A 23938-nucleotide genomic window follows, 5' to 3' on the forward strand; every position below is an offset into this window, starting at 1 on the left:
AGGATGGTCTCTATCTCCTGACCTCGTGATCCGCCTGCCCCGGCCTCCCAAAGTGCTGGGATTACAGGCGTGAGCCACCGCGCCCGGCCGTATTTCTTGAGACAGACTCTTATGTGTCGCCAGGCTGGAATGCAGTGGTGTGGTCTCGGCTCACTGCAACCTCCATCTCCTGGGTTCAAGCAATTCTCTCCCAGCCTCCCTAGTAGCTGGGATTACAGGCCCCCACCATCACATCTGGCTAATTTTTTGTATTTTGTTTGTTTGTTTGTTTTTAGTAGAGATGGGGTTTCACTGTGTTGGCCAGGCTGGTCTTGAACTCCTGACCTTGTGATCCACCCGCTGCGGCCTTCCAAAGTGCTGGGATTACAGGTGTGAGCCACCGCACCCGGCCCGTTTATGTTTTATTTTAAGCCTCATTCCTAGAATCTTCTCTTCAGGTAGTTTGGGTCCCTCCCTCCCCTACCCCAGCTCTTCCAAGATGCTCTGAGCACAGCAGGGAGCTTCTGGTGTTACACTCTTCTCCACTAAGATATCTAGTTTTCATGCTTTCTGTCTATTCGTAATCCTCCTGATATTGCTTCGTTCCTATCCGCGAGACCCCTGCTTGTCCAGTGGCACACTCTGCCGTCTCTTTGCTACTCTTGCAGCCATAGAAGTAATTCCACTTCTTAGAAATTATGCTCAGGCACAGGAATCTCGGCGAGGCTCCCCAGCTGCATCGCCTGGATGCTTCATGTGTTTATTTCTCTTTGAGATCCTGTTATCACCTCCGTTCTCTGTCTGAGATGTAAGGCACAGGTTTCCTCTGCTCTCAGGCCTCTTGGATATACGCCGTGGTCTCTGCTTCTCCAGGACTCATGCAGGGAGGCCAGGAGCAGGGCCTTCATCCCTGGGACACGGTACATCTTCAGCCGTTCTTCTCTTTCTCTCTTCCTAGCCCTTAATAAAATGAAATATTTTTTCTAGTCTAAGGGGAATCTTTATTTTCTAAATTCGGTTTCTTTCTGACATTTTGGGTATATCCCAAAGCCTCTCCATTTCCACTTTCCCCCAGAGGGTTTTCATGGGACCAAAGGCTAAGGTAAGGGACTACGTCGTTGGCCATGGGCCTGCAAACCTGTCGCTACCTGAGTGTTGCGTGTTTCTGTCCACACAGCTTTGCCAGGTAGCTCTCTCTGCTATTTCTGTCCCCTCGAGCATGGCATGGAAGTAGTAGAAAGAGCCTCAGCCTTCCTTGGAGTCTTGCCACTTCCCCAGGATGCCACCCACAAAGCAGAAGGCAGGCTTCTCTCCCTGGACCCTGTTGCTCCTCTGCTGTTACCAGCTCCCCTCAGGTTCTCCACCTGCTCCCAGCGTGGACATATTCCCCTTTCTGGAGGGAAGCCCTTTCTCCCCTCACACCATGTTTCCCCCCAGTCCACTCTATTTCACTCAGCAGTCTGGGCTTTAGAAAACCAGTAAGAGACTCAAGCTATTTCTTCCTTCATCTTATTTCATTTCTTCTGGAGGCAATGAAATAAAACTAGAATGAGAGGATTGAGGCAGAGAAAACACAGAAAGGGAAAAAAGTCAGGAGGAAAAAACATGCTTTCAATAGTACTTCAGAAACTTGATTTACCGCACAAATAAGTAACAAGATCACTGATTGTAATAAGCACTTTGAAGAAAATGATAATACATGGTAATACTATGGAGAGTAGAGGGAACAGGGCTTTGGATCGGGTGGTCAGGTAGTAACATCTGAGCTGAGACTTGGAGGATGAAGCCTGAAAATACAAATAGTCATTTTATTCTTCACCGCATTATGGTGAAAATTGTAATGAAACAACAATACAGTGCTTAGTAGGTACTCAGGAAATGGCAGTTATCATTATTGTTGTTAATGAAGCCGATAGAATGGACACCTAGCTCAGGTCCATCGGTGATACCAGGAGGGTTCATCCAAAACTGAGCTGATGCCAAAGCCCACACTTGTAGCACGGGTCCCCGACCACTGGGCTGTGGACCGGTACAGATCTGCGGCCTGTTAGGAACTGGGCCACACAGCAGGAGGTGAGTGGCAGTCGGGGGAGGGAGCATTACTGCCTGAGCTCCGCCTCCTGTTAGATCAGAGATAGCATTAGATTCTCACAGGAGCACAAACCCTGTTGTGAACTGCCCATGCAAGGGATCGAGGTTGTGCGAGAATCTAATGCTCGATGATCTGAGGTGGAACAGTTTCACCCCAAAACCATCCTCTCCACCCCGCTATTCCTGGTCCAGGGAAAAATTGTCTTCCACGAAACCGGTCCCTGGTGCCAAAAACGTTGGGGACCACTGCAGTAAAGTAAGCGAATTGTCCCACAGTCATAGGAAATGTCAGTCCTTTTCCTATACTTGGCAAAGATGATCATTTGGCCCTGTGAAATGCATACACCAGTGTTTGCCAGGACTTTTTAGGGTGGAACTTCCGGAAGATAATAATAGGATCTCTGTCCAATTACATGGATCTGTCCAAGCTTCACAAGAGGCATGCTTTGCACCCTTTAGGCTGCCTTTTAAATCCTCTCCAGTGGCGTTGAGGGAATAGGCTGTTTCTATGGGCTTCTGAGCCTCCTGCTCACTCTTCATGTGTAATCCTGAAAAGAGTGAGAATCTAGATCTGGGCCAACATGACTCACAGGCCAGATCCAGCCCTGTTCCTTACTTTTTTGTACTGCTTGTGAGCAGAGAATGGTTTTCACATCTTTAAATAATTGACAACATGAAAAGAAAAGAAGATTTCATGACATGGGAAAATTCTATAAAGTTGAAATTTCAATGTCTACAAAAAAATGTTATTGGAACAGAGCCAGAGTTAAACATGTATGCATCGTCTATGGCAGCTTCCACGATGGAACAGCAGAGTTCAGTGATATCGCTGGAAAAGCCTAAAATATTTACTCTGTGGTCCCTTACAGCAAAAGTTTGCTGATGCCTGATCTAAATGATATAGTCCATCTTCTTATCCAGACTACATGCCAGTGTGAAATTGCCAGTATCAAATTTGTAAACCAGGGAATTAATTTTGTACACATGCGTTTTGATGATGTTACATTTTGAATTGGCATTTAAAATCTTCAAATTATACTTTTTTGGTCTTTTGAATAGAGACTGTGATATGTGATTTTGAGCAAAATAATAAATAGCTAATGCTTATTGAGCACTTACCTTGTGCTAGATACTAATGTAAACACTTTATATATGCATTACTTCATTTAATCCTTGGAAAATGCCTGTAAATTGTAGGTACTGTTATTATGCCCTTTTTACAGATGATAAAACCAAGACACAAAACTTGAGTAACTTACCCACCATCATGCGGCTATTTATAGGTGAAGTCTGGATTTGAACTCAGACAGTGTCGTTTCAGAGCGCTTAATAACCAGGCTGAATATGAACATGGTAAGAGGTACTAATGCTGCCTCCAACATATCACTTAATTCAGGCTATAAACTTTTAAATTAGCTTTTTGAAGTAGTTCAGTGGGGGGAAATGGGCTTATAATACAGTTGCTAGTATAATTTGTACAAGTGGCAACTCATCATTTGCATCTGTTCTAATTTTGTGTTTGACAAAGCACTTTTAGAGACATTAGCTCTAGTCTCTAAAAGCTCTAGTTTTGCAACCCTGTTAAAGTAAGTAAGCCATTTTTTTTTTAACAGGTCAAGAAAATAACCTGAGGTTTCCTAGGACCACATTACTAGGAAATGATAGACAAGGGACTGATTTTCAATCCAGAATTCTTTCCACTCTACCCACCTGTATTAGGCCAACTTTCATGACTTTTACCGTATCTGTAGACCAGCTTCACTATTTTTCACGTAATAGTTTTCTGGAGATTGATTCTTTGTAACTTTTAAATACCTATTCAGCCTTTCCTAAGCAATAATATACATGAAATAAATGAGTGTGATCCTTTTTTATTAATTGGATACTTATATAACACTTGGTATATTCCAAGCACTTCACTTTAAATATTAACTCATTTAAGTTTCGCAATAACCTGTGAGGTAGATACTATTACCATCCTCATTTTATAGATTAAGAAACCAAAACTGACTTTCAGTAATTCGTCAGGGACACATACCTACTAAGTGGTTAGGTGGAATTTGAACCTTGGCAGTCTGGCATCCCAATTCTGTCCTATTAGCCCCTTAATTTGTTTGATATATTCACTATTTCTCCATTATACAATAAGTATATGAGTATTAAAATCAAAAGTATTTAGCTATGTCTTATCTAAAATGACCTTGCATAAAGACTGTACCATATCAGATTGAAAGATCTCTGTACCTTCTGAATATGAAAGAGAGCACAGTCTGTTGACTTAATTGGATGTATTAGGAACATCGTAATAAGTGTCACTTACTGAATATGCTATATATTGAATATGCTGTATATTGAATATACTGAATATGCTGAATATACTATATATTCAGTGGACACTCACTGAATATACGGTAAGTAACCTGCATAATATTAAATGTAAACCATAAAACAAATGGTGCTTTTTTAAAATTTGGAGACTTCTATTGTTACTAGGAATGTTAAAATTAGTTACCTTTCCTGAAGAATTCCTTTTACAGTGCTCTTGTCATGTGACCACACAATTTCTGCTTAAACATTGTCAGGGAAGACAGCATACAACTTTTAGAGACAGTTTGCTCTCTGTTGTATGGCTCGGTGGGTGGGGAATGTTTCTATATTTGATCCAGAATCTGCTTCACTGACCCCTTCATTTATTTAGGTGTTAGAAGATGTTCCATGATTCCTTCCCTCTCCCTACCCCCAGCAGGTTCACACTGCTGATAATGTTTGACATAAGCTAACAATAAAATAGTTTGCATTGTTTGAGAACTGACCAGCTGCCTGTAATCAAACTTGTTTTTATAGTACTTATTAGCAGAGAAGCAGGCCAAGAGGACAGTGTTTCCATGGACATCCAGAAAAGAAATCAGTCTGCAGAAGATCAGCATGATCATGCATATTCGTGTTTGTATGAGCGTAGAGTCTCATGAGTAGTAAATGCCCATGTAGCTGTAAAGCAGCAAGACTGGGTTTCTTTTGCTAACTGTGAAAATGCTCTTAGGGTAATTCACCAAGGGACATTCCAAAATGATTTTGTTCAGGGAATAGTATGATTAGAAAATCTTTATAGTCTCTCAAGATATCTACTTGAAGGGACAGTGATCATTTATGATCATTTATATGTATAAATCCTGCTATCCACATTAGAAATCAGTCTCCTTCATTAGAGTCATTTTTGTGAGTTAGATTCTTTGGTTAAAACATTTCCTTAATTTTTAATGTTTTAGGTTATATAGGATAAATTCTTTTAAAAAAGAGAGAGAGAGAGAGAGCAAAAGAGACAGGAGAGCTAAATGCATCGCTGTCTCTTGTCTCTCATATTGTAACATATTTGTATCTTATAATGATATTCTCCTTTTCCACAGGCATTTCCTATTCAAAACAGGAACAGGGACAACGCCACTGTTCAGTACTGCAACCCCAGGATACACAATGGCATCTGGCTCTGTTTATTCGCCGCCTACTCGGCCACTACCTAGAAACACCCTATCAAGAAGTGCTTTTAAATTCAAGAAATCTTCAAAGTACTGTAGCTGGAAATGCACTGCACTGTGTGCCGTAGGGGTCTCAGTGCTCCTGGCAATACTCCTGTCTTATTTTATAGGTAAGAACAAGTTCTTAGAATTACTTTGTCTGTAAATCAGGGTGTTACATTGTTTTATTACTTGTATTTATTCATTTGGTCTAGAAGTATATTGTGAGCTTATATTTGGTGGGGGTGCATTTGGTAAAAATGTATCATAAATCACAGAGTATTTTCAGTAATTTTCAGCAAATTTAGATACATAGAAAAGCAGGTTTTGTGGGTAGTTCATTTCCGTAAACAGTGAGGTATATTCTTGGACAAAAGCTATAGGGTACATTTGTGTTTGACTTATCCCTTGTGAAACATGGATAGCTCTGTGGCATTTCATGTATGCAAAATAATTCATGTGCTTGCGGTAATGAACCCTGTGCAGGATTTCCTTCAATGCGTACTCAATAGGGAGCTCTCCACTACTTGTGATATTGCAAGTCTCTCAGCTCACTCAGCCATCTAAATGTAAAACTCATCACTCAGGGCCATCATCTTGCACTCAGGAACACTCTCCAGAGAACTGGGCATCCATAAAGCAATGAATGGATTATATACTCATTCATATATGTGGATTTTGCTTCTCTTCTGATGTAGTATTGATCATGTTTTTCATTTGATAGTAACCCAAATAATGGAAGCTACTAATAGAAGTTGTAAATATTGCTTTTATTTAACCATTTCATAACGTATCTGAGCATTCAAACTACTGGAAATTGCTTTTTAAAATGCCAGAAATTACCACATTGTGTTTTGATCTTCTTCTAAGTATAGGAAAAGGCCTAACACATTGAAATGCTAATGGTGTCCACTGAGATAAATCACAGGCTTTGTGGTTTATCCACCAAGAACAATAGCCAGTGATGCATCCTCAAGTTTACAAAGCAATTTGTGATGCCCCATGAAATTCTATAACTGAATAAGAGTATTGCAGAGCTGTATGTAGAATACTATGATGTTTTTGCAGTGGACCAGTATCTTCCACTGGCTACGATACTCCTGTGATGTAATTATGCACTTTGGAAAGTGAAATAACCATTTTGTGTCAGTGTTTAATGGGAAAACAGAATTGTAGAGCATGAAAGAACTTTAGAGACAATTGAGTCAGGGATGGCAACTACGTGACAAGTTATACAGTATTTTTTCCAATTTTTTGACCACGGAAGACATCATTAATGATTCACAGCACTTTCTCTCCTTAACCCAATTACATGCTGCTTATCTTCGTCAGAGTGCTTCATACAGTACCTCTGATGGCCTCTACCAATCAGTCAGAGGTAAAAGCAAGATGAAACTTTTCTGTTACCTTTCTGTCATTTTTTAATCTAAGTTAACTTTCTCCTTATAAAGATGGTCAAACCAGATACTGAAGGGGTTGTCTCTTGACCAGGATCACACCCTAGTGAAACAATACTGCTGTTGTTTCATAACACGGAAGGTAAATGAGTAATTTCACAACAAAAATCAGTATTCCAGAGACAGATTTCTAGTATTCGGTTAGAAAATGTATCAGCCATCAAGAGATTCTATTCTAGTTAGCTGTATATATTATTTGTACCTGTCAGAAGTGTGCTGCTAAAGAATTTTAAATGGTTCTGAAATGGACCAGTCATAAATGGGATGTAATAAATTAAGAATATGTATTTGAACTGAACAAGGAGAACACATGGGCACAGGGAAGGAAACAAGACACACTGGGGCCTGTCATGGGATTGGGTGGGGGGAGGGAGAGCATTAGGTAAAAGCAGCTAATGCACCCTGGGCTTAATACCTAGGTGATGAGTTGATAGGTGCAGCAAAACCACCATGGCACACATTTACCTATGTAACAAACCTGCACATCCTGCACCTGTACCCTGGAACTTAAAAATAAAAACGAATATGTGTTTGTTGGGGCTTTTTTTTTTTTTTTTTTCCCTAAATGGGGCATACCAGGTAGATAAATATGCAGGGCTGGAATTCAGTGTCAGGTTGACTGGTCAGTCATCCTTTCCGATTGATAAGTGCCTGTGTGCTTCCAGTTGTTAAATATTTTGAATATCAATTCTAATGCCATTTAATTTTATTTTCATGGTATGATTAGCAGGAAAAAATAGCATTTTAAGAAGAGATCAGTCACTGCTACCTGTGAGACTTGTACTCTTTTTAAGGACCCATTAGTGAATATAACTCTCAGACTTCTAAGTAAAAACTCAAAATTTTTCTTTTTTTTTTCATATTGCCTGGTTTTACTTTTTAGTAATTACCAATCTGCCTTATTCCTACTAGTACCATGGTCATAAACCTTCCCTTTGCTTTTATTTTTCCCCACATGGCTACATGCAAATTATCTAGTTAATATACCCATGTAGGGTTTTCAGTTCAACAGATATTTATTGAACATTTGTTTTGATCTAGTTATTGTTCTAGGAATTAAGAAGATACAATCCCAGTGTTATCTAGCAAAAAAATTACTTTTATCTTCAAAGAATTGTCTCATACTTTTATCGCTTTAATTAAGCACATGTATGCTTCAAATTTTCATTGGTCTTCCTACATTTAAAGGACTAACACACTAACACAATGATTTTATTTTTAATCAGGTAAAAAAATTTCATTCCCTCATCAGTTCGCATGGTAAATCTTTTTTGATTAAAGATGTTGCCTTTACCCTTGAAAAAAAGAACAGGACACTTCTCTCAGGGAAGGTTGTCCTTTTCTATTAAGTGTGCATGTGAAGCAGAGAGGGAGAAAAGAGACACTTGCCCATCCAGCCAGATCAGTCTGATAAACCCCAGAATCAATGGGGAAGACCAATGTCATCATGAGATTGACCTTGCACCCTTTAACAGAAATGCAGCCTTCCTTAAACTTTTTTTTCCATTCCCTTAGAATTCCCTTCTCTTACGTTGACTGTTAATATACAGTAAAAGCCTAAGACATTAAAAAAAAAGCTTGAGGAAGTATTTCTTAAGAATATTTTTTCTTACCTTCCAGTAAGATAATGAGAACTTACGACAGTGTAGATTTAACATGTCTCTTCTCTAAGGTAAGTTATCTCAGGATAGACAAGGTGAACAGCTTCAGAGGCAAGGAGGGAGGGAGGGAGGGAGGGAGGTGGACAGGCTTTGTTGTTTATTTTTTCTATTTCTTCAAAATTTCAGAGAGTAAGTTGGTGTGTGTGTATGTGTTCATTTGATCCAGTTTTGTATTGGTATAAATTTTTTGAAGGATGTTTGCTGTACCACAGAGTAGGCATGTTTTAAATTTTGAAAACCATGACAACTGTCAGTTTACGTAACCACCAATGCTAGTCATTACCTCTATTTATCTATCTATATTTTATTATGCATATTTTTAACTTTTGCCAATCTCTTAGGTTAAAACGTTGTTATTTTGATTTATTACTAGTAGTGCTGACTATCTTCTCATACATTTATTGGCCATTTGTATTTCTCTTTTTGTGTCTGAATAGCCCCCACTTTTCTACTGGGGCTATTCTCCTTTCTCTTTGATTTAAAAAGGCTATTTTCAATTAAGGAGATGAATTTTTGGTCACATGTTACATACTTTTCCAATTTATTATTAATTTTGGTCATAGTCATTTTTACCGTATTTCATTCAGAGGTTTTAAAGTCATCAAATGTATTTTTTCCTTTATATTTCTGGTTTTCAAGACATATCTGTAAAGTTCTTATTTAATCTAAGTATTAGTTTTTATTTATTTGGTATATTTTTATTTTTTTGAGACAGGTTCTTATTCTGTTTTTTTCTTTAAATTTCTGGCTTTCATGCCATACTTATCTAAGTATTAGTTTTTATTTATTTTTTGTATTTTTATTTTTTCAAGGCAAGATCTCACTCTGTCTCACAGGCTGGAGTGCAATGATGCAGTCATAGCTCACTGCAGCCTCTGCCTCCTGGGATCAAGTGATCCTCCCATATCAGCCTCCCTAGTAGCTGGGACTACAGGCACACACCACCATGCCCAGCTAATTTTTTTTAATTTTTTTGTAGAGACAAGATCTCCCTGTGTTTCCTAGATTGGTCTCGAACTCCTAGGATCAAGCTATCCTCTTGCCTCAGCCTCTCAAAGTGCTGAGATGACAGGAATGAGCTACCACTGCGCCCAGCCCAGAATTTTTAAAAATGTACTTCAGCTTACTCTGGTACTGAATGGGTTTTCAGTAACTATTTTTAAGTTAACATTTTCTTGGCCACTCTGATAGATGTCAGAGGTCCAAATTAGCTCTTCGTTCTAGAAGCTCATAGTCAAGTGATGAGAAGATGCATAAAAACACTCTTTTAACACCATACATGCTTTCATACCAGCTTGATGAGCAAAAAGAGAAGAAAGGCGATACCTATGTTTTGCTGAAAATTTGGGGGAAAGACTTGATCTGGCACCTGATGCATGAACTGGAGCTTTGTTCACCTCATGCCAATGGCTAGTGAGAAAATCACCTTGAGATGAGGTCATCTGACGAACAGCAAGGAAGAAATGCGAAATATCTGCCATGGTGCCTGTGCAGTGCTTACTGTGCCGGGCGTTGTTCTAGAAACTGTATGAATTACCTCATTTAATTTCCACAACAACCTTAGGAGGTTTCTTCTTTTAACAAATTTAATCTGTGGCTTAGAGAGATGGCTCGCCTGAAGGCACACATACAAGGACTCCTACACTATACTGTCTCCCGTGAGGTTTTTTAAGAAGTAAAAATAGAAAAGAAGTTGAAGAGATTTAAGCACAGGAGTGAAAAGGAGTCACATTTATGCTTTTGAAAGATTGCTTCAGTGGCCTTACAGAACACGTAATACAGTGAAAGGAGGTCCAGAGTTGTGCTTTCCAAGCATTTTTGTGCCTAGGAATCACCTGGGGACCTTGCTAAAATGCATATTCTGATTTAGCAGATCCGAAGTGAGAGCTGAGATTCGTTTTTCCAGCAGGCTCTCAGGTGATGCTGCTGAGCTTCTCAGACCACAATGTGAGTAGCACGGGTCTAGGAAATGCTGTCACATGTCCCAATTTCATGATGGAAATGTTCTGTTTCCACGCTGTCCAATTTAGTAGCCACTAGACACATGTGACTGTTGAGCACTTGAAATATAGCTAGTAAGCTGTAGAAACCAAAGTTTAAATTGTGCTATTTTTCATTAAACTCAAACAGCGACATGGGGCTAGGAACTATCATTTGGATAGTACAAGTCTAGACAACCTGTTAGAAAAGTAGCCATAACTGGGAGATCATGAGGCCCTGTTGGGATAGAGGAGCAAGCAGCATTGAGAAACCTTAGCTGATTCATGATAGAATAAATGTGACATGGAACACTTTTACACTGTTGGTGGGACTGTAAACTAGTTCAACCATTGTGGAAGTCAGTGTGGCGATTCCTCAGGGATCTAGAACTAGAAATACCATTTGACCCAGCCATCCCATTACTGGGTATATACCCAAAGGACTATAAATCATGCTGCTATAAAGACACATGCACACATATGTTTATTGCGGCACTACTCACAACAGCAAAGACTTGGAACCAACCCAGATGTCCAACAATGATAGACTGGATTAAGAAAATGTGGCACATATACACCATGGAATACTATGCAGCCATAAAAAATGATGAGTTCATGTCCTTTGTAGGGACATGGATGAAACTGGAAACCATCATTCTCAGCAAACTATCGCAAGGACAAAAAACCAAACACCGCATGTTCTCACTCATAGGTGGGAATTGAACAATGAGAACACATGGACACAGGAAGGGGAACATCACACACTGGGGCCTGTTGTGGGTGGGGGATGGGGGAGGGATAGCATTAGGAGATATACCTAATGCTAAATGACGAGTTAAATGGGTGCAGCACAACAACATGGCACATGTATACATATGTAACTAACCTGCACGTTATGCACATGTACCCTAAAACTTAAAGTATAATAATAATAAAATTTTTTAAAAAAGAATAAATGTGATATGATTTCACCTGTCCCAGTTTTTAAAAATCAAATGTACGTGTGGTAAACTTCTTTCAGTGGAGTCACGTTATGATTTTTCTTTGGATTACTGAGCCTCCAGTTAAAATCCTGCTCTAATCCATTAACCTTTTGAGTTGCTGTGCCTTTATGCAACAAAAATTCTACTGATTTCTAACCACAAATGTTAGGTTCAATGATTACAGTTAGTGATACAGACCTACCCAAAGAAATACCTGTTGCACTTCTCTGGGCCCTGATATACTCATTCTTCTTTTTTTGGCTCTGAAATTAAAAAAAAAAAAAAAGATGAGCAATAACCACCAGTTGTTCACCAAAGAATGGCAAAAAGGAGAAGAGTCTATGTTCTGCTTCTGTTCACAGTTACACAATGGGTAGGAGTCTTGATACTGTTCTTTGCTCACAGAAAGCTCTTTTTTCTGGGTAGAAGATAACCTGAAATGTCAACATTATACACATAGAAAAATGGCCAAAAATCCCTCATGAAGCATAAACATTATTAAAGCATTGCTACATGCAAATCATAATAAATGCTTGGGATGACGCCAATTAAACTGCAAAAAAAAGCCACTCAAATCAGACTTCAAATAACACCGTTATAGACCTTTAATTTCACGAGCATCTCTGTGCACTGCTAGGCAGAGTCAGAGAATTTCTCCATGTACAGTAGCACCAAAGGTATTTGTACATGAACTTTTTAAGGAACACCAGAGAAAACAGTATTATCAGACTATATTGTGGTGGTATATTTTCTCAATTGTCTTGCCCTTTTGGCCAGGTTTTTCCTAACCAATAATTCATTTGACAACAGAGTGTTTTAAATCACAGCTTTATTGAGACCCAGTATACATACCGTGTGATTTATCCATTTAAATATACAGTCCAGTGGTGTTTAGTGTTACATGTCCACAGAATTTTGCAGCTGCCATCACAGAACATTTCTCTCACCTCCCAAAAGAATCCCTGCATCCTTTAACAGTCACTCCCTGTCACCTCCCAACACCCAGTCAATACCCAATAGTTTTTTTATCCCCACAAAAATGTTTCCATAAAAATCTGAAATTTTTAAGGGACTGTTTTGCTAACTAATTGCCCAATGAAAACAAATAGCTTAGCTTTGTTTTTCTTACGAGCTCCTGACAAGTATAGCAAACCAGAGAGCTACTCAAATTTTTACTATTCCTTTCATTTAAAAAATACATATGTAGTTATTTCTTTCCTTTGAACAGCTGCTACCAACTGATTTCTAAAATACGTGTTGTCATATGCCTGCTAAAAAGGCTGTTTAACAACATAAGGATTCCCTAGATCTGGCAAAACATAACCTGTCGAATCCAGGTTCATTGCAGTTATGATTCCTTAGCAGTTGTCTGTCCTACTTCTAGGCCTATTTGCATTTTATGAACATTTTTACCTCTCTGTGTACCTTGAAATTGATTATGGTAGTAGCTGTATATATGCAGCTCAGGGTCAGAAGGGAAAATATGCCAGCCCTTTGTGCTTCATGAAAAATCAACCATTTAACTATATATGGCAAAATAAAATGTGTTTGACATTCTTTTTTCTTTTTGGACATGTCTTTGTAGTAAAAGTGCTGTTTTATAATGTTCTAGAACACAGCCAAGCAACGAATTACATACCATTTTCCACTGCAGCTTCTTCCCTTCACTCTGAGTTGCCTTATATTCAGAAAATGCATTTTTGTCTGAGATGGTATGGAAGCATTTTAATACTAACATGATTTCATCACATTGTAGGAAAAAATGTGTTGCCTATATTTTAGAGGATGGAAAATTGTAAGACTAAAAATTTAGAATCAGTTTTTCAATATTTTATTTTATTCTTGAATCCTTAAGGACATATTTAAGCCTGATTCAATGGTGATTAAAGACTCAGAATAAAAGAATTTACGAGTATGGAAAGCAAGCTCCTCCTCTCCCCACAAACATAATTTATTTTCCTCTTAGTTTGATATGAGGTCAGCTTTAAAGTAAATAACATATGAAAATAATACACTTGGCCGGGCACGGTGGCTCACACCTGTAATCTCAGCACTTTGGGAGGAGGCCAGGAGTTCAAGACTAGCCTGGCCGGCACGGTGAAACCCTATCTCTACTAAAAATACAAAAAGTTAGCCAGGCATGGTGGCACGCACCTGTAGTCCCAGCTACTCGGGAGGCTGAGGTAGGAGAATCGCTTGAACCCGGGAGGCAGAGGTTGCAGCGAGCAGAGATTGCGCCACTTTACTCCAGCCTGGGCAACAGAATGAGACTCTGTCTCAAAAAAAAAAAAAAAGAAAAGAAAAGAAAAGAAAACACTTAAACACATTGTGTTAACCATTTAAATATATGGATCTCTCTGACATGAGCAATATTCAAAGACAGAACAATAAGAAATACCTTTAAAGTCAGCTTACCTCCGCTTTATGCTAGATATAAATATCTTATTCATGAAATATAGTGAAGTTTTCTCTGTTTTAAGCTATCATTTTTGCAAAATGTAGCAACATCTCCTAACGACAAGTGGAAAGCATAATACAATATTTACCACTTTACTGCTACGTTGCATAAATGTTTAATTGGTGTTGCATATGTCATTTGCTTTTACATTAGTGGTACTAACAGCGGCATGTTCAGAGAGAAATGTCTGCATAGAGAGGAGTGAAAGAAAAGTAAATGGCATACATAAGGTTAAAAAAAACTTGACAAATTATTAGGAATTTTAGAAGTGAATTCAGCATAAAACCTTTAAGTTTCATGGAATCTATATCAAACAAAGGTTTCATCCTAGAATATAACAGATCAAATAAAATTTAAATTTGTATAGAGTTTGTCGTTCCCACATCATCTTAGAATGTCTACAGACTGCTCACCTTGTCCCTTTTCCTTAAAAATAAGATTCCAAAGCCAGACGTAGTGGCACACACCTGTAGTCACAGCTTTCTGGGAGACTGAGGCAGAAGGATCACCACTTGAGCCTAGGAGTTTGAGGCTGTAATGCCTGATGATCATGCCTGTGAATAGCCACTGAACTCCAGCCTGAACGACATAGCAAGAGCATCTCTAAAAAATAAAAAATAGATTTAAAAAAATTCCAGTTTCTTCTTTAGTGACTTTAGTAAATATAACACCTGTCAGAAAAGGAACTGACCATTCATTCATCCGTCATTCATTCAACGTTTATTTATCAGGTGACTACCATGGGTCAGACACTGTGACAGAGACAGCAGTGAAAATACATTCCTTGCCTCTTAGAGATTATATTCTTTTGTAGAATGCAAACACTGAGTAATTAATTACAGTTATAGTAACTATTTGAAAAGGAGAAAGGTAGGAAACTAAGAGAGTGCATAAAAGACAGAACTTTAGTGAATCTGAGCATTCAAGATTTTCCTGCTAAGGCCTGAATAATAACTCAGATTGTGTGTTTTGACAAATGCTAATGTAGGGACAGATTCTAAGTGTTACCACTTAAACCTAAATGTGACCCAAAAATATCAGCTGTCAGGGTATTACAACTAATATATTGTGATATAATGAAAAGAAAATGTATCCATGTGTTAGGGAAAAATGTTATTTTTTTTTTTTAGTTTTCATTATTGACTTAGTTTACCTAGAGCCCAGTGTTGCAGTTAACATCTAGAAGTAGAAATGTCACTTTGGAAATTTGGGGTAACTAGATCTAAAATTGCCACAAGAATCCCATAGTCTCTTTCTGTTTGTTCCTTTCTCTTAATTTCAGATAACATATATGCATGCTTTAAGAATTTTATTTATAAAGAATTTCCAAAAAAATGTTTTTAAAAACTGGTTAAGGAAAAGATATCTCTGACTTCTTTCCATTCATGAGTACTCAATCTGTTTGGAAGAAATTAAATACATACAGACGTGTGTGTGTATCCTACATCGCAAAAGCTGTTTGGAGATAAGCGTCATGTTGCCCTGTGTTTGATAACTAAGGAGGTCAGCACGTCTCATTTTCATGATTGAGTTGTGCCTAAAGGTGCAAAGAATCTTACTCTGAGGCCCCCCATTGTGCATCTTCCCATTGTACATTCTATACAGTGACTCGAAGAACAAGTATGTTTTTTTAGCTAGATCCACCTCTGTATAATACTAAGATATTTTCTGAGAAAAGATTTCATGTTATTAATGATAAGAACTTCCAGTCCTTCTGTTACCTGTTACATTTTATCGTGGTGACTTATCCGGGAGGGAATTAATACTCCTCTTCTGGTGGCTGTCCATCAGCCAGCCTGGCATGACATTGGCTGGCTCTGTCCTGAGATTGTCTTATCACCCTAATACTGTAGCCACTGGCTGATCCTTTCTGTTTTCTCCTCCACTGGGGAACCCATTCTCTTTATCACTCTCAATAAGCCTCCACCTGCCACTGAAGGACAGGAAGCCTGTCACATATTATCCTGCGTTTCCCAGAGAGACGGAAGGATATCCAAGGCTACCTAGAAGATTACTGCATAGAATTTGTAGAATATGGGGCTCTTGGTTTTGAGAGAAAATTATGCAGGTGGTTTTGCAGATTTCAGATTTTTGCTTATTTTTTCATGTATCTCCTTTTAATTTCTAATATCAAAGTCAATTTCATTAAACTTAGCTATTTTTGAATATCTTTTCTAAATACTGAATTCACAAAGATGAGTAAGAAGTAATCTTTATCACAGTGATCTCACAATCTTATGTGACAAAATATAATTTCAAATTTGTATACCATAGTGCAATTTATTTTTAAAATACTGTTAATAAGTATAGACTCTCAAAGCAGCCAGATTTGCGTTTGTATCTCACCTTTGTCACTTAATAACTATGTAATCTTGAACAGGGTAGTTAACCTTCGTAAACCTGAATTTCTTCATTAATATAAACAAGTTTCGAAATAGTACAGCTATGGGGAAAATTGAATAAAGTAATGTACCTGGCAAAATGTAAGTGCTCAGTTAATTTTAGCTCTTCTTCTTCTTCTTTATAACAACCTGGTAAATTTTAAGTACTATTATCCACACTTTTTTAAAAGAAAAATCTTAGGCCCAGAAAATCAGTGACTTGTCCAGTCAGCAAGTCCTTTAAAAGGAACCATAATCTAGGTCTCCTTATTTTAAGTCCAGAACTTTTCCCACTATATCATAGGGCATTGTTTCTCCTAAGGTTTAAGAATTTATAGGTAGAACATGAACTGAAGAATAAATAACAATGAAAGACAAAATGAGAAATGAATTCCATTTTGAATTCTTATTTTGTTGTATCAGATTATGTCATGAGGAAGGTCTCAGCAGATGTTAGCCATCTCTCACACTTGCCTTTAACCTCTCTTTTACAAATAAGAGTAATTTTGAGCCGGGCATGGTGGCTCACACCTGTAATCCCAGCATTTTGGGAGCCTGAGGCAGGCGGATCACGAGTTCAGAAGATTGAGACCATCCTGACCAACATGGTGAAACCCCAGCTCTACTAAAATACAAAAAATTAGCCGGGCCTGGTAGCGCGCACCTGTAGTCCCAGCTACTCGGGAGGCTGAGGCAGGAGAATTGCTTGAACCCAGGAGGCGGAGGTTGTGGTGAGCTGAGATCGTGCCACTGCACTCTAGCCTGGCAATAGAGCAAGACTCTGTCTCAAAAATACATAAATAAGAGGAATTTTGCTGATTTCTATTCATATCAAGATACACTGATTTTTCCCTTAAGGTAATACAGAATTTCCTTTAAAAATAAATGTATTAAAATTTTAAGCCAATCACTTAAAAAGGAAGTATATAAATGTAAAATACTTACTTACAAAATAATACTATAGAAGGTTCACAATTATAAAGGTGATCAGCACATTTTTACAAATACAGGAATCACTGCCGAGGGAACTGAAAATGCTGTGGGGCTTTTCCACTGGGTTTCCCAATTTTATTCCGGATCCTTAATCTTTTTGTTAACTACATTTCTAGTTTTAACAAGCTAATTGCATGATATAGTTAGTAAGCCTATATGAGTTACATATAATTTGTTTATAAAACCTAACTATATTGTTTCAGTCATTTCAAATAATCATAAATTTTACATTTTCCATTTTTAGAGTAATGATATTTTTAGATGCCTTTTTTTACTTCTTCAAATACATTCTTCATGATCTTGGAAAAGAGTCACATAAAGAGAAGCATTGCATGTTTAAAATGAGAAAGTGGGCCATTTATTTTTAGGAAAGGAGACTGAGACCACCAAATACAGAAGCAGGCTGGCAGTGTGAGCAAGTCTCCCAGGGATCAGAGACTGCAACTTCCTCTGTGTTTTGCTTTGAAATATATTTCCACAAATGCTCCATAAATATTCATTAATAATGGTTAAGTTAGGAATAACTAAGGAAAACTGCTCTCCGAGTGATCCCAGATGAAGAGGGAGCAAATGGAGCGCAGGCTTCGTAAGAACGTTTTTCTCCTCTGCCTGAGGAGTAAGATGAGACACTCATGGGAGACTGATGTGATCTGTCCAAATAACCCTTACCTACAAGGTGCTGCAGGCACCCAGAGTCTGTGAGTGGGTTCCACAGCCCTCTTCTCACAGCCAGCCGAACTTGATAAGGCAGATACCCACATTTTCTTTGTTGATTGAATGATAAACAACAAATCACATGAGCTGGTTGTGCCTGCATTACTGAAGGATCATTGATTCTGTTTCAAGTTTCCTCTTGACATACATGTGCACCTGTGCAAACACGCACACGTATACACACACTCACGAATCAGTGTCTGTCTCAAATGTAACACCTTGGAGAACTGGACTATTACATAGGAGCTGTTTTTCTGGATTTTGCCATGTTTTAATATACTGACTTTCTTCTAAGGATCTCCATATTTCAATAGTTGGATCTTTCAATAATGGTGATTACAATGCCTTAAAATTTCAAAGAATTGTAATTTTCAGTTTGTATATTTTACCATTTTTTAAAAAGCCAAAACAAGTGAAGAAATAATTTTATGCTTGAGTAAGTCAGTAGCATACGTAAACATTTGTCACATAAAAGTAGTATGCAGTTCTTTTTTTTTGAGACAGAGTCTTGCTCTGTGACCCAGGCTGGAGTGCAGTGGCACCATCTCAGCTCACTGCAACCTCCACCTCATGGGTTCAAGCGAATCTCCTGCCTCAGCCTCCCAAGTAGCTGGGATTACAGGTGTGCTCCACATGCCTGGCTAATTTTTGAGATTGTAGCAGAGGCAGAGTTTTGCCATGTTGGCCAAGCTGGTCTCAAACTCCTGACCTCAAGTGATCCACCTGCTTCGGCCTCTCAAAGTGCTGGGATTACAGGCGCGAGCCACCACGCCTGGCCTATGTATGCAGTTCTTAAAGCTGTTATGGGAGAAAGGAATCCAAATGAAAATTGAGTGAGTACTGCAAGCCTTTGAATAATGAGATAGATCTATTGGATTTCAATGGCAAAGCTGCAGGTAACTCACTAATGAATCGTCTGTTACATACATTTCACAATAACAGCAAATTCAATATTTTGGGAAGCAGGGAATAACCCACAATCATGTAAATGATTTCATTCTGTATTTTGAATGTTATTGAAATAAGTCCTCTTACCATACTCTTCAATATTGACAAGTATTATCTCAAAAATTCTCTAGCTTATAGGTAATGGCTGACCCCTTTGGGCAGCTGATCGTGATGGTTAACACTTTGTTCTTTCCATTAGATTGAGGGATGAATCCTTCTTTTATTCAGAGAACAGACCCTTTAAACAAGAGAAAACTAATGAAACATCAGGAAAACGGTCTGTTTTAGAAATTCTAACTTAATTCTCTCTGTGACAGAAGCAACAGCTTGATTTTCGTTTTGTCAGCTTCAGCATTGGCTGTCAAAGGCAGCTCTGGAATTAGCATTTCCTGAGCCGCATCCATAGGTGTCTTACACTGCATCCACGTAGTTCAGAAAGAAAAAATGCAATGAAACTTTAAAGTAGAATTGTTTAATGTTATCATTTATAAAAGAATATGAGTCAAATATCCTGGCAGAAACAAACCTTCAAAGCTAAATCTCTGTGTGTTCCCATCAAGGCATTTTGATAGCCAATATGATTCTTTTTTCCCATTAATTGCATTATGCCAAGAAAGGATGGAAAAGAAAAACAGCATAGAAATATAAAATATTGGCAGCCATTCTGTATCTCCCTCCAAACCTGTTCGTTCATAAAGTCTACACTTTCAGAATGTTATCTTGTAATGCAAAGAGGAACTTGCTATATCAAATGTTAGTTCTTTTGAATATAAATATCCTACAGTTGACAGAGTAATTTTGTTTTCCTTAATGACAACTAGAATGCATATTAATATGAAAGCTTTCAAAAGAAATATTGATTTAAAATAACAATATTTGGGTCAGCATGATATAGAGTATTGAAATAATATTAGCCTTAAAAGTTAATAACAAATAATAATGAATTAGAATGCCAAAATATTGCCCAACACATTCTGTCAACATGTATATGAACACAGCAGGAAATCCAAAACAAAAGCTAATTTATGGAGAACTATGTGTTCCTAACGACAGTTTAGACCAGTAGGGGTCCAAGTTACAAACTGCAGTCTTCACATGCGATACTTTCATTTTACATTGAAAGCTTGGTTGCACTCTGGATACATGTAGCCAATCAAATGATTGCCCTATATTTAAGAGTATTTTTCTTATTTTTTTCTGTGAAATCTGATTATTAGCACATGAAATACTGTGCATCGTGTATATTTATGTGTTCATGAAATTGATACATAAAATGAAACAATTCTGCATTCAAAACCCAAGATATCCAAGGAATCGTATGTATAACATGATAGTTTGACTCTATGCAATGTAGTTTTAAAAATCAAAATCAAGAACAACACTGGTATTCTAATGTGTTGACATCTTATTGATGCCAGATATTTTTCCCTATGCTCAATAATTTAGCCTAAATATTTATATTTTAAAATATATTAACATCATAGAATATAAATCTGGAAGAGACCTTAGAGGTCATCTAGTGCAAACCCTTCAGATTTTCTTTGTAAATGAGAGAGCCAAGCCTTGGAAAGATCCAGTAACTTGCCAAAGTTCCACAATTATTTAGAGCCAAAATTCAGACAGGGACTCCAGTCTTTTAATACAAACAAAAGGCCCCACAAGATGCAATAGACAATCTGTGTTGAAAACAATGCACTTACCTATGTAATGTCAGACTCTGATTTTATTTTCTGCAACTTAATATGTTCCTAATGAATCTTTCTGAGAAAGATTCCTTTTGGAAGTGTACCACAGTGAATGTGAAGTGAATTGCAAGAAAGGGAAACTCTAGATCCTTGCTTGCTTAGATGAACTTTTGAGGTTTGGGAGACTAAACAAAATGGAATGGCAGACATTTTCAGCATGGTATTTTTAAAGTCAGTTTTTCTTATCAGACTCTCTTTCCCATATTGCCTCATCCTCTTTGTCTTTGTGAGAATGTTCACTTGATCTTGTAATATTAAACAGCATTTAGCCAACCCTGGCAGGCCCTCCAAGCACACTACTCTGTGTTGCCAGAACCTTAGAGCACACTCCTCAGGGTTCTGGTGGCACACGCCACCTTCAGGTGACTGATGGCTGGGTGCTTGCGTCTGTGTTCCCTTCACAACATCCCCTGTAATTTGCTCCAAGGTTCTGGCAATCGCTGGACTATGTCACCAGCTGTCATCACCCCTCCTTCCCATCCATTTTTGGCAGGGTCTGGGAACTCAAGCATGCCAGTAGAAATAATAGTAGCTGTGGTAACAACTTCAGTGGCATGGTCCCCAGAGACGAGATCAAAATTTGGCACCTTTTTTTCTCAACATAGAGCTAAAAATGGCACTGAATTTGTTACTTGGTGGTATATAATTTTCTTTAATTACATATTTTTGGTTTCAGGTGTTCCACATGCTGGCTTTTAAGTGTCAAACCAACACATACGGGTTAAAAACAATGGCATGCCCCCTTTTTATTTTATGGGGAGGAGGTGAAATAACTATAATACCAAGGATTCTGTTCATCTCCAGCCTTGGGAAATAAAAGGAATGCATGCTGTAATTTCTCTCGCTTTAATGGTCTTTGTGTGTGAAAAAAAATTCCTTCATAAAATTTTACTGATAAATCTTTATTAACATATTGTCTCAAAATTATTTCAATTAATAAGGTTTTTTCTTGATTATTGGAAAAATCTACAGAAATACACTAAGAGTTTATAGGATTTTTAATTACATAAGAAAGATTTAATTTTTAACATCTTAAAATGGTTACAGTTCATGAATACCACAAGACAGTCTAAAAAGATGCAGTCTAGAGTAGCCATTTGACTGTTAGTAACGTAGGTTTGACCATGATCAATGACTTAATATCCATGTTAGTCACTCCTGAGTTGATATGACTATAATTTTTTTTTCTCATTGACTTGGGTGATAGTATAAAAAGTATACTCATTAATTTTATAGATGACAAATGTCAGATGTTACAACTTACTTTAAAGGGATTCCTGTGGTACTTCAAACTTTACTAAAGACAAAACAAATGGTTTTTATCTTCATCATTGTTTTGTTTTCTGGGTTTCTTTTTTCTGTTCATGATATCAGTGACTTCACTGCCCAGGCTAAAGTGATATCATGAACAGAAAAGAGAAACCCAGAAAGCAAAACAATTATGAAGATAAAGACCATTTATTTTGTCTTTAGTAAAATTCGAAGTACCAGAGGATTTCTAGGTAGGTCTAGTAGAAAAATGTAAAGTTTGAAGTATAGCCCAGTCAGGAAAGAACTCAGTGTTAAGAGATAACATATTTCAAAGTCATCCATTCACATGGAATTGGAAGTTGATATTATAAAAGTGGTTAACATGAAAGGAGGGTCAAGGAAGGACTTTGGCAAATGTCTATATTTTGGGGAATACATGGAGGGACGCATTGTATAAGTCAGAGGTAGGCAGGTTATGAAGTGGTAAAAACAACCCTAAAAACCTGAATGGCCGTTATCAGTTTGTAATTGCAGCTGGGCCCAACTTAGCTGGGTGCCTCTGCCTCACAGTCTGTAAGGTTACAGTCAAACTACAGACTGGGGCTGCTGTTTCACCTGAAGGCTCAACTGGTGCTGCAGGATGTGCTTCCAAGCTCACACACGTGGTTTTTGGCAGACTACAGTCTCTTACCACATGGGCCTCTTTATGAGGCTGCCTCATGATATGACAGCTGGTTTTCCCTATGGAAAGCAGTCCAAAAGAGAGAGAGAAAACAACCAAAAAAGAAGCTGAAGTCTTTCGTAACCTAAGCTCAAAAGAGACATTCCATTATTTCTGCCATATGCTTTCCATTGTAAGCAAGTCACTAAATCAAGCCTAAACTCAAGGGGAGTGAATTATACAAGGGTGTGAATACCAGAAGACAGGGCTTATCTGGGGCCATCTCGGAGGCTACCTACTGCAGTGGCTTAACATGACGGTTTATTTTTGCTTAAGCTACATGTGCAGGGTGGTTCTTGTCAAGGGGGTTCTGCTCACTCAAGGACCTAGACTTAACAGAAACAGTACTCAGCACATTTGCATGATTACTGCATGGGAATGCAACACATTACATATTGGTTCTTAAATCTTCCTCACAGAGGTAAGACATACTACTTTTGCCAACATTTCTTTATCTGAAGCAAAGTTATAAGGCTTCAGAAGAGCAGGGAAGAGTAACTCCAATATATGTCCAGGAGAACTTGGTTACTTGTGAATAGCCTTTACTTGTGAATAGCCTGTAAGACTTCCACAGAATGATTTAAGGAGAACAACTGGGAACCCCCAGAGAGCTGGGAAGAGAACCAGGAGAATTATGAAAGGAAAATAAAGTATTGACGATGGGTGGCTAATAATGCCCAGTATTCTTGAGATATAAACAGGATGAATATTGGCATGAGGCTACTGGATGTGGCAATTTAAGAGATACCAACTGGGGATGGCAACTCACTCCTGTAATCCCAGCACTTTGGGAGGCCGAGGCGGGTGGATTGCTTCAGGTCAGGAGTTCAAGACCAGCCTGATCAACATGGTGAAACCCCGTCTCTACTAAAAATATAAAAATTAGCTGGGTGTGGTGGCGGGTGCCTGTAATCCCAGCTACTCAGGAGACTGAGGCATGAGAATAGCTTGAACCCAGGAGGTGGAGGCTGCAGTGAGCCAGGATTGCGCCACTGCACTCCAGCCTGGGTGATAGGGCAAGACTTCATCTCAAACATACATACATACATAAAAATAAAAAAATTT

The 23938-nt window shown here is 38.2% G+C and overlaps 1 protein-coding gene across 17 annotated transcripts in view; it reads left to right on the forward strand.

The window, feature by feature from the left end:
• Positions 1-23938, forward strand: part of TENM3 (teneurin transmembrane protein 3) — a 651439-nt gene that overhangs the window by 471093 nt on the left and 156408 nt on the right. For all 17 annotated transcript variants that reach the window (XM_063664302.1, XM_063664304.1, XM_054484271.2 and 14 more), the window contains one exon: positions 5475-5713. In XM_063664302.1, coding sequence (XP_063520372.1) covers positions 5475-5713 — 239 coding nt within the window. The remainder of the gene's footprint in view (positions 1-5474; positions 5714-23938) is intronic.

This window comes from Pongo pygmaeus, chromosome 3 (genome assembly GCF_028885625.2).
Source record: "Pongo pygmaeus isolate AG05252 chromosome 3, NHGRI_mPonPyg2-v2.0_pri, whole genome shotgun sequence".
Lineage (NCBI taxonomy): Eukaryota > Metazoa > Chordata > Mammalia > Primates > Hominidae > Pongo > Pongo pygmaeus.